Here is a 12,185-nt window from a genome sequence, read left to right on the forward strand (position 1 = left end):
TTTACAAAGTCAGCCTATTGCCCCCAACATTTTGTCCCCAACAATCTGGATCCTTCTCGTTTTACCCACTTTGGAAGGATGGAAGGGCTGAGTCAACCTTGATCCGATCAGGATCAAATTGCTGACAATCGGCAGAGTTAGCCTGCAGTTCTGCTTTCTAACCACTGCACCACCAGGGCTCTTATCGGGTTTTTTTTTTCAAAGAGTGTTAAGTAACTTGATGGACAACAGGTCTGTCAAAATTCTTGGTCTTGAAGACTCAATATCCTGGCCTGGTTGAAGGTGTTTCCACCAAGTGTCAGAGAAGTGGGACTCCATCTTCTATTTGCAAGTGCTCAGAATATCTTGTTAGCTATTCCATGAAACAAAATTCTTGATGAAGGGGCCTTGAAAAATGATTCCTATATTTTATAAACATTTGGCATTGTACTGTATACGAGAGATAGAGGAGGCGGTAGCAGGATTACTTACTATTTCAACAAATGTGGGTTTGGCAGCCTTGTAGAATATGCATTAAAATGTTATTTTTGCAAATGAAAGAGGAACACTGGGATATTATTGTTTGTCTGGCAGTCATCTCTTCGAGGCAAGATTATAGCTGGACCGATCTTGTTTTGTAGAATTTTTAAAAATAGAAATTGATAGAAATAGTGCAGTCTCCTTACTCAATAAATCAGAAAGACCCAAATTGTCTAGTGCATGGATCTCCAAACCTGCCCACTTTTAAGACTTGCGGACTTCAACACCCAGAATTCCCCAGCCACATGAAATATGTTCACTGCAGCAACAGAGTTTTTTAAAAAATCTTCATTTTGCTTTCCAAATCTTTGGTCCTTGTTGATACAGCATTACCCAGGCGTCTCCAAACTGGCTGGGGAATTCTGGGAGTTGAAATCCACAAGTCTTAAAGTTGCCAAGTTTGGAGAGCCCTGGTCTAATGCTGTATCGACAAGGAAACAAAGATTCAAAAAGAAAGCAAATTTAAACTGTAGTTAATCCCTTGCTGCAGTGAATATATTTTAATGGCAACATTGCCATTCTTGATTTTATCTCTGATTTTACCTTGTTTTCCAATGTAAACCGGAGGATCAGAATATCTGGTCCAAACATTTAAAGCCTGAAGAGAAGAATATTCTCAATAATTACGATTGTGTGATAACATAATAATATTGTAGGTCGCTCAGAGTTACCTTATAATCAGATGGGCAGCCAATAAATTTAATAGCTAAAATAGACATTAGAGGGAACTGCAAAAAGCATGATGAAAAAGTACAGCCAACCTGTTTTGATATTTAAAATATAAATGTCCAAAGAGTTGCAAAGGAGACCTTATATTTGAACCAAAAGCACTGGCTTGCTCGACAATTTTCTACATTTTTCATACTTGGAATAATTTCTGGATCAGTAATCTTGTGGAAGGGCCTTCTATTTTAAAAGTATGAAGAGCTGATGAAAATTCAGTAGTTTGTTGCTAAGATACAAGCTGCAGTGAGTAAGCCAGCCTAAATTCAGCTTTTCCTAAATAAATGGGAGCGCAGATAGTCCTGATAAAACTAGGAGAAACTGTCTCGCTTAGCAGCATAAATTTTCAGACTCGTAATTTGAGGACTACCCGTACTCTTGAATACTGTCGCTCAAATGTTTGGGAACTTGGGTGGAGGCAGTGTCAGGATTGAAGGACATTTATTTTTTGATTTGATTTGATTTGATTTGATTTGTATGCTGCCCCTCTCCGTAGACTCGGGGCGGCTCACAACAGCAATAGAACAATTCATAACAAATCTAATAATTTAAGAACATTTAAAAAAACCTATTATTAATCAGACATACATACAAACATACTATAAATAAATTGTATAGGCCCGGGGGAGATATCTCAATTCCCCCATGCCTGGCGGCAAAGGTGGGTTTTAAGGAGTTTACGGAAGGCAAGGAGGGTGGGGGCAGTTCTAATCTCCGGGGGGAGCTGGTTCCAGAGAGTCGGGGCTGCCACAGAGAAGGCTCTTCCCCTGGGACCCGCCAAACAACATTGTTTAGTCGACGGGACCCGGAGAAGGCCAACTCTGTGGGACCTAATCGGTCGCTGGGATTTATGCAGCAGAAGGCAGTCCGGGAGATATTCCGGTCCGATGCCATGATCCGTGGAGCCAGGTAGACCAGTGGTTCTCAACCTTTCTAATGCCGCGGCCCTTTAATACAGTTCCTCATGTGGTGACCCCCAACCATAAGTCTAGCGCTAATTCTCCAAACAGAGCTTGAAGCTGATTGGCAGGAAGGTCAGAGGGGTACCCCCACTGTAAACGTCTGATTGGTCGGATTGTAAAAATATCTTCCAAGGTGCCAAAATAGAAGCTTTAGTTCCTAAAACCAAGGGAATTTTGTCTTTTCCCGTAGTCTTAGGCCAGTGTTTCCCAACCTTGGCAACTTGAAGATATCTGGACTTCAATTCCCAGAATTCCTCAGCCAGCATTCGCTGGCTGGGGAATTCTGGGAGTTGAAGTCCAAATATCTTCAAGTTGCCAAGGTTGGGAAACATAGTCTTAGGCAACCCCTTTGAAACGGCCGTTTGACCCCCAAAGGGATCCCGACCCCCAGGTTGAGAACCACTGAGTTAGAAGCATTGCTGGACTCCAAGCCAGTGTTGAACATCTAGAGATGCATAAAAGATTTTTATTTTTTTGTTTCCCGCAATGATATAAAACTGCCTTTTGTTAACGGTCCAAGTGTGACTATCTGTCTCTTTAAAATGTCTTTGGCAGGCGTCAGAAGAGGCCTCCCTCCGAGCCTTGGAGAGCCTCATGATGGAGTTTTTCCACAACTGCACTACGAACGAGAGAAAGCGTGAAATTGGTAAGTTGGCCTCTTCCTCATTCCCCTCCCAAGTTTTGCCCCAGGTTTTCGGAATTAAGGCCACTTTTTAAAAGATGTTTTTTCTTCTCTCTCTCTTTTTAAAAAAAAACTGCAATAATCTTGCCAGCCAGCGAAAGATTGTTTGAATAGACTTTCTGTGCTAGAGAACATTAATTAGCTACAGGGCAATTACAGTGTTCCCTCGATTTTCGCGGGGGATGCGTTCCGAGACCGCCCGCGAAAGTTGAATTCGCGTGAAGTAGAGATGCGGAAGTAAATACACTATTTTTGGCTATGAACAGGGTCACAAGCCTTCCCTTAACACTTTAAACCCCTAAACTGCAATTTCCCATTCCCTTAGCAACCATTTAGATTATTACTCACCATGCTTATTTATTAAAGTTTATTTAAAAAATATTTATTAAAGTGGACGAAAGTTTGGTGATGACATATGACGTCATCGGGCGGGGAAAAACTGTGGTATAGGGGGGGAAACCGCAAAGTATTTTTTAATTAATATTTTTGAAAAACCGTGGTATAGTATTTTCGCGAAGTTCGAACCCGCGAAAATCGAGGGAACACTGTACTGGGGCTGGGGAAGCAGTCACCAGGTAGACGTGTCTGCTGGAAGTTTGTTCAAGGATCTACTACTCTTTCAGTGAAATAATATTTTCTCATGTTGCTTCTGATCTTTCCCCCAACTAACTTCAGATTGTGTCCCCTTGTTCTTGTGTTCACTTTCCTATTAAAAACACTTCCCTCCTGGACATTATTTAACCCTTTAACATATTTAAATGTTTCGATCATGTCCCCCCTTTTCCTTCTGTCCTCCAGACTATACAGATTGAGTTCATTAAGTTTAAGTGCTATCTTCCTTTCTTCCCTTCCTTCCTTCCTTCCTTCCTTCCTTCCTTCCTTCCTTCCTTCCGTAAAATAATATATTCTCATGTTGCTTTTGATCTTTCCCCCAACTAACTTCAGTTTGTGTCCCCTTGTTCTTGTGTTCACTTTCCTATTAAAAACACTTCCCTCCTGGACCTTATTTAACCCTTTAACATATTTAAATGTTTCGATCATGTCCCCCCTTTTTTATAATATGAATGATAATGGAACGTTATTCGCTCCCTTCCTTTTGATGAATAATGATTGTTATTTAGATCAGCAGTGGGCTAGAAATACACTGAAAACCACCAAGCCCTGGGGGAACCGACCTTAGATCAATGGAGACTTTTTAGCTCAGTGGTTCAAAGGGAAAGCCAGTTTTTTTAAAGCATTTCAGCATCAGCAGGTTAAAAATAAGTTTTTAAGTCCTGTGGTTAGGGTTATATCAGTCCTTCTTTGTATGAGCTCAGTGGTCTTTGGCTGCAGTGTTCAGAACCTCTGATCGATAGTAACTTCAGTGTAAATAATGGTATAAATAGCTCCAGGCCAGGCCTTCTGGCTTTTCTCGTAAAACAAAAGGGACGTAGAAATGGCTTTCTCCTGTACAGCTTCTCCTTTTAGCTCTAAATTCTAATAATGCACGTTGCTTTATTTGTCTATCCAGAAGAACTTCTGAATAACTTCGCTCAGCAGGTCGGTGCCTGGAGATTCTGCCTCTATTTCCTGTCGAGCACGAGAAATGACTATGTCATGATGTATAGTTTAACAGTATTTGAGGTGAGCTACCAGACTGGGCTGTGCGATGCGGCGCAGCTAAGATGCTGAGCTTGTCGATAAGGTCATCAGTCCAGTGGTTCGAATCCCTAGCCCTGCGTAATTGAGTGAGCTCTCATTATTTGCCCCAGCTTCTGCCAACCTAGCAGTTCGAAAGCATGTAAAAATGCAAGTAAAAATGCGAGTCTACGGAGAGGGGCGGCATACAAATCTAATAAATAATAATAATAATAATAATAAGTAGAAAAATAGGGATGCTTTGGTGCGAAGTTTAGTCCTGCCAGGCACATGACCACGAAGACGTCTTCAGACAGCGTTGGTTCTTCGGCTTAGAAATGGAGATGAGAGCCAAAAAGATTCGGAGTATCATGAAATATGGGTAAAATGGCACAGATGGATTGGGTTAAGAAATAGAAATAAGAAGATCACAAAAGATATATAGTCTGCAAAGAGGGGCAGCATACAAATTTAATTAAAATTTAAAATATAATAATAATAATAATAATAATAATATAACAATTAATAAAATAAAGAATATAAATATGTAAATATGAATGATTTGAATAGGGATTTTGTGATTGTACAAAATAATACGAATATTACTGCAATTAATATGCATATTATAGGATTTAATGACATATCTGATCTAGCAATGCAGAAATACTGAATGTTTGCTGATATCACTTTTTTTTGGTTCTGTTTGTTGTTGTTGTTTTTCCTTTGTCTGTCCTTTGTTGGTATTTATTTGTCTGTTTTAAAATTATTTGAAAAATAATTTTAAAAAAATCCAAAAAAATGGGAGATGAGCATTGCCCCCTAGAGTCGGGAATGACTAGCACACATGCGCAAGAGGAACCTTTACCTTTACTAGAGTGGGCTAACCATGTTTGTAACTGTATAAGCATGGATCAAAACGAGATTAAATTTGTCTCAATGGTTGTCTATTTCTCTATTCTCCTGCAATCCTAGTATTAGTTACTAGCATTAATTAGTAGAGCTTTGGTTGCTCCTATGAATAAGAACTCACCTCTTAATTGTAAATTGTTTATTTATTGGAAATAAATACTTCCCCACTGAATTCAATTAGCAAATAAACAAAACCAGCTTTCCAAGTAGCACATATTTTTAAAGTTGGTGTTTTTAGTAAGCTAACCTCTATATTTAATACCTTGAATATTAGCTGTAGCCTTGAGTAAAGAAAGTTACCTGGTTCATAATAATAATAATAATAATAATAATAATAATAATAATAATAATAATGATGATGATGTTGATGTCTGTGTGTTTCAGAACCTGATTAACAAGATGTGGCTTGGGGTCCCATCTCAGGATAAAACAGAGCTTCGCAGTTGCCTGCCAAAACTTCTTTTAGCTCACCATAAAACTTTGCCTTACTTCATCCGAAACAAACTTTGTAAGGTCATTGTGGATATTGGCCGGCAAGACTGGCCCATGTTTTATCATGACTTCTTCACAAATATTTTACAGGTAAGACTGAAAGCTAACTCTTTTATCTCTCTCCCTCTCTCTCTCTCTCTCTCTCTCTCTCTCTCTCTCTCTATCTATCTATCTATCTATCAAATTTGTATGCCACCCCTCTCCGTCATCTTAAGTGTTGTCCATTCTTAATGGATGAATGGACGGACGGACAATTAAGAGAAAACTGTTCATGCTAACAATCCATTCTCTTTAACAGTTAATCCAGTCCCCAGGGACAACCCCACTTGGGCTGATCATGCTGAAGACCACGTCCGAAGAGCTGGCCTGTCCACGGGAGGACCTCAGCATCGCACGGAAGGAGGAGCTGCGGAAGCTCCTCCTGGAGCAGGTCCAGAATGTCCTGGGGCTCCTCACAGGTTAGTGAGGCAGGGAAACTCAGGTTGTACCAGAGCTGACAAGGAAAGCTGGCAATATTCCATTTGTGAATGGATTTATTTATTTATTATAGTGATTTCTGACAGTCTCAAAATGGGTGAACAGTGCAGTCAGGCAGTAGGGAAAGCAAGTAGGATGCTTGGCTGCATAGCTAGAGGTATAACAAGCAGGAAGAGGGAGATTATGATCCCGCTATATAGAGTGCTGGTGAGACCACATTTGGAATACTGTGTTCAGTTCTGGAGACCTCACCTACAAAAAGATATTGACAAAATTGAATGGGTCCAAAGACGGGCTACAAGAATGGTGGAAGGTCTTAAGCATAAAACGTATCAGGAAAGACTTAATGAACTCAATCTGTATAGTCTGGAGTACAGAAGGAAAAGGGGGGACATGATCGAAACATTTAAATATGTTAAAGGGTTAAATAAGGTCCAGGAGGGAAGTGTTTTTAATAGGAAAGTGAACACAAGAACAAAGGGACACAATCTGAAGTTAGTTGGGGGAAAGATCAAAAGCAACATGAGAAAATATTATTTTACTGAAAGAATAGTAGATCCTTGGAACAAACTTCCAGCAGACGTGGTAGATAAATCCACAGTAACTGAATTTAAACATGCCTGGGATAAACATATATCCATCCTAAGATAAAATACAGAAAATAGTATAAGGGCAGACTAGATGGACCATGAGGTCTTTTTCTGCCGTCAGACTTCTATGTTTCTATGTTTCTATTATTAGAGTTGGAAAGGGACCTTGGAGGTCATCCAGTCTAACCCGCCTGCTCAAGCAGCAGTCCCTACACCAGTTCCCTACACCACCCATAATTCAGTGCCTAGGGAGGGTGAAAACAGCTTCCCCTGCCCCATGGAGGCCCTCTGGAGGCCAGAAACAACCTGTTTCCCAACTTCTGGTGGGTCCAGTAGACTCATGTTTTGCCCTCCCCATGCTTCAAAAGCTTCCCAGGAGCCAGTAGAGGGTAAAAATGCCCCCCCCCAAGCTCTCTAGAAGCCAAAAATGCCCTCCCACAGCCTCTGTGGGAGTCCAAAACCAGCTGGTCGGCACACACATGCATGTTGGAGCTGAGCTAGGGCAACGGCTCCATTGGTTGCCGATCAGTTTCCGATCACAATTCAAAGTGTTGGTTATGACCTATAAAGCCCTTCATGGCATCGGACCAGAATATCTCCGGGACCGACTTCTGCCGCACGAATCCCAGCGACCAGTTAGGTCCCACAGAGTTGGCCTTCTCCGTGTCCCGTCAACAAAACAATGTTGATCGGCGGGACCCAGGGGAAAAGCCTTCTCTGTGGCGGCCCCGGCCCTCTGGAACCAGCTCCCCCCAGAGATCAAAATTGCCCCTACCCTCCTCGCCTTTTGTAAGCTCCTTAAAACCCCCCTCTGTCGTCAGGCATAGGGGAACTGAGATATCCTTTCCCCCTAGGCGTATACAATTTATACATGGTATGTTTGTGTGTGTGCTTGTTTGGTTTTTAATAAGGGTTTTTTTAGTTATTTTAAATACAGTGATACCTCGTCTTACAAACGCCTCGTCATACAAACTTTTCGAGATACAAACCCAGGGTTTAAGATTTTTTTGCCTCTTCTTACAAACTATTTTCACCTTACAAACCCACCACCACCGCTGGGATGCCCTGCCTCCAGACTTCCGTTGCCAGCGAAGCACCCGTTTTTGCGCTGCTGGGATTCCCCTGCTGGGATTCCCCTGCAGCATTGCAAAAACACAGAAGTCCGGAGGTGGGGTTTCCTATGGAGGGGAACCTCAGGGGAATCCCAGCAGCGCAAAAACGGGTGCTTCGGCTGGCAAAAGGGGTGAATTTTGGGCTTGCACATATTAATTGCTTTTCCTTTGATTCCTATGGGAAACATTGTTTCGTCTTACAAACTTTTCACCTTAAGAACCTCATCCCGGAACCAATTAAGTTTGTAAGACAAGGTATCACTGTATTAGATTTGTTGTATGGTGTTTTTATTATTGTTGTTAGCCGCCCCGAGTCTCTGGAGAGGGACAGCATACAAATCTAATAAATGGATGGATGGATGGATGGATGGATGGATGGATGGATGGATGGATGGATGGATGGATGGGGTGCCAGCAGATATGGCTCCGCATGCCACCTGTGGCACCCGTGCCAGAGGTTCGCCATCATCATCATCATCATAATATTAGAACCTCAGGAGAGTACATAGAAACATAGAAGTCTGATGGCAGAAAAAGACCTCATGGTCCATCTAGTCTGCCCTTATACTATTTTCTGTATTTTATCTTAGGATAGATCTGTGTTTATCCCTGGCATGTTTAAATTCAGTTACTGTGGATTTATCTACCACGTCAGTAAAATAACATTTTCTCACGTTGCTTTTGATCTTTCCCCCAACTAACTTCAGATTGTGTCCCCTTGTTCTTGTGTTCACTTTCCTATTAAAAACACTTCCCTCCTGGACCTTATTTAACCCTTTAAGTACAAGTAGACACTTTTTAATAGTCCACTAACTCAAATCTGAACCCTAAATAATCTCTCATTCATTGCCCAAAAAAACCCTCTTAATTATCATTTTTATCGCTGAAAATCAACGTTTTCCTCCGGTTTATAATGGGGTTCTTGAAAGAGACAATAAGGAATCTGGTCCTGATTGACAGGTAAAGAGACCACGATACACAGAGGGAAAATTATAAACGCTTAAGGTTATAAACAAGCTTTCAAATTCCCCGAATTCCACTGACATGCTTGAAACAACGAATTTGTAACTGAGGCTCAGAACAGATTTGTTGCAGCTGCTGAGGCTTTGCTTTTCTTTCGCGACAGGTATTTTGGAGAGCATCTGGGATAAATACAGCGTTACGGCTGCCACCCCGCCACCGTCTCCGACGTCCAGAGAAAGTGGTAAAATCTGTTGTTTTCCCTTTCGGTGTCTGTGCAGGTAGTCCCCGACTTACAACCATTTGTTTAGTGGCCATTCGAAGTTACAACAGCACTGAAGAAAGGGACTTACGATTGGTTGTTGCGCTTTCAACAGTCGCAATCAACTTTGGGTGCTTGGCCACCAGCATATATTTACACAAAGTTTGCAGCATCCCGGGATTATATGATTGCCCATCGGTGACTTTCCAGCCAATTTCTTACAATCAAATAATAATAATAATAATTTATTAGATTTGTATGCCGCCCCTCTTCGAAGACTCGGGGCGGCTCACAACAACGATAAAAACAATATTATACTGGCACAAATCTAATATTAAAAAAACCCAAAAAACTAAAAACCCTATCATAATTAAAAACCAAACAGCACATACATACCAAACATAAATTATAATAAGCCTGGGGGAAAGGTGTCTCAAATCCCCCATGCCTGGCGGTATAGGTGGGTCTTAAGTAGTTTACGGAAGACAAGGAGGGTGGGAGCAGTTCTAATCTCTGGGGGGAGTTGATTCCAGAGGGCCGGGGCCGCCACAGAGAAGGCTCTTCCCCTGGGGCCCGCCAGACGACATTGTTTAGTCGACGGGACCCGGAGAAGGCCAACTCTGTGGGACCTTATCGGCAGCTGGGATTCGTGCAGTAGCAGGCGGTTCCGGAGGCACTCTGGTCCAATGCCATGTAGGGCTTTAAAGGTCATGACCAACACTTTGAATTGTGACCGGAAACTGATCGGCAGCCATTGCAGGCCACGGAGTGTTGTAGATACGTGGGCAAATCTGGGAAGCCCCACAATGGCTCTCGCGGCCGCGTTCTGCACGATCTGGAGTTTCCGAACACTTTTCAAAGGTAGCCCCATGTAGAGAGCGTTGCAGTAATCGAACCTCGAGGTGATGAGGGCATGAGTGACCGTGAGCAGTGACTCCCTGTCCAAATAGGGCCACAACTGGTGCACCAGGCGAACCTGGACAAACGCCCTCCTCGCCACAGCCGAAAGATGATGTTCCAATGTGAGCTGTGGATCGAGGAGGACGCCCAAGTTGCGCACCCTCTCTGAGGGGATCAATAGTGTCCCCCCCCCCCCCCCGGGTAATGGACGGACAGATGGAATTGTCCTTGGGAGGCAAGACCCAGAGCCACTCCGTCTTGTCTGGGTTGAGTCAATGGGAAAGGACAGATTTGCTTAATGACCACATGATCCGCTTAACAACCAGGGCAAAAAATGGTGGTAAAAGTAGGCAGGAAGTGCTTAAACCTTGTGTAACTATGGAAATTCTGACACGCACACCCCTTGTATTGTAAGTCAAGGACTGCCTGCAATTCCTAGTGACACCTATATCACCATCATCTTTGTTTAACTTAGTATGTTTAACTTAGTATGTTACTAAGAACTTAGTTCTTAGTGTGATTGTGAAATGAATGGTTATGAACTCCATCTGTATAGTCTGGAGGACAGAAGGAAAAGGGGGGACACGATCGAAACATTTAAATTTGTCAAAGGGTTAAATAAGGTCCAGGAGGGAAGTGTTTTTAATAGCAAAGTGAACACAAGAACAAGGGGACACAATCTGAAGTTAGTTGAGGGAAAGATCAGAAGCAACATGAGAAAATATTATTTTACTGAAAGAGTAGTAGATCCTTGGAACAAACTTCCAGCAGACGTGGTAGATAAATCCACAGTAACTGAATTGAAACATGCCTGGGATAAACATATATCCATCCTAAGGTAAAATATAGAAAATAGTATAAGGGCAGACTAGCTGAACCATGAGGTCTTTTTCTGCCGTCAGACTTCTATGTTTCTATGATAGCTTTTTAAATTAGAATTTTTTTAAAGAATTGTTTTAAATGTATTATTAATTGGATTGCTTATTATTGTTTTTCTGTTTTTTGTATATGCTGTGAGCCGCCCCGAGTCCCCGGAGAGCGGCGGCATACAAATCCAATTAAATCTTAAATCTTAACGACCCCGTAATCCCTTGCTGGGTAGAGTCTGGGCAACTGAATGGAACTAGCAGAGTGTTTTAATGCCCGGATGCCTTTCCTGAAGCCAATGCGGAGTTTGTTTCGACAGCTATATTCTCATTGCACCCATTCCTCTTAGTGACACCTATGTCTGGGGAGGGGGGGAATCAGTATTTGGGACTAGGGTTATAGATGTTTCTATAAAGTAAAACTTGAAAGTTGTACAGGAATTGCTATGGCGCAGCTTATTGTGACGGTGTCGTTGCTTAGAAACATAGAAACATACAAGTCTGACGGCAGAAAAAGACCTCATGGTCCATCTAGTCTGCCCTTATACTATTTTCTGTATTTTATCTTAGGATGGATATATGTTTATCCCAGGCATGTTTAAATTCAGTTACTGTGGATTTATCTACCACGTCTGCTGGAAGTTTGTTCCAAGGATCTACTACTCTTTCAGTAAAATAATATTTTCTCATGTTGCTTTTGATCTTTCCCCCAACTAACTTCAGATTGTGTCCCCTTGTTCTTGTGTTCACTTTCCTATTAAAAACACTTCCCTCCTGGACCTTATTTAACCCTTTAATATATTTAAATGTTTTGATCCTGTCCACCTTTTCCTTCAGTCCTGCAGACTATACAGATTGAGTTCATTAAGTCTTTCCTGATACGTTTTATGCTTAAGACCTTCCACCGTTCTTGTAGCCCGTCTTTGGACCCGTTCAATTTTGTCAATATCTTTTTGTAGGTGAGGTCTCCAGAACTGAACACAGTATTCCAAATGTGGTGTCACCAGCATTCTATATAGCGGGATCATAATCTCCCTCTTCCTGCTTGTTATACTGTACCTCTAGCTATGCTGCCAAGCATCCTACTTGCTTTCCCTACCGCCTGACTGCACTT

The 12,185-nt window shown here is 41.9% G+C and overlaps 1 protein-coding gene across 2 annotated transcripts in view; it reads left to right on the forward strand.

Moving 5' to 3' along the window:
• The window catches only part of XPO6 (exportin 6), a 242,455-nt gene that overhangs the window by 172,153 nt on the left and 58,117 nt on the right, over window positions 1–12,185 (forward strand). For both annotated transcript variants that reach the window (XM_070761004.1, XM_070761005.1), the window contains 5 exons: window positions 2,760–2,850; window positions 4,397–4,509; window positions 5,797–5,994; window positions 6,203–6,362; window positions 9,210–9,287. In XM_070761004.1, the coding sequence (XP_070617105.1) occupies window positions 2,760–2,850; window positions 4,397–4,509; window positions 5,797–5,994; window positions 6,203–6,362; window positions 9,210–9,287 (640 nt within the window). The remainder of the gene's footprint in view (window positions 1–2,759; window positions 2,851–4,396; window positions 4,510–5,796; window positions 5,995–6,202; window positions 6,363–9,209; window positions 9,288–12,185) is intronic.

The sequence above is a fragment of the Erythrolamprus reginae genome, chromosome 9 (genome assembly GCF_031021105.1).
Source record: "Erythrolamprus reginae isolate rEryReg1 chromosome 9, rEryReg1.hap1, whole genome shotgun sequence".
NCBI classification, from domain to species: domain Eukaryota; kingdom Metazoa; phylum Chordata; class Lepidosauria; order Squamata; family Dipsadidae; genus Erythrolamprus; species Erythrolamprus reginae.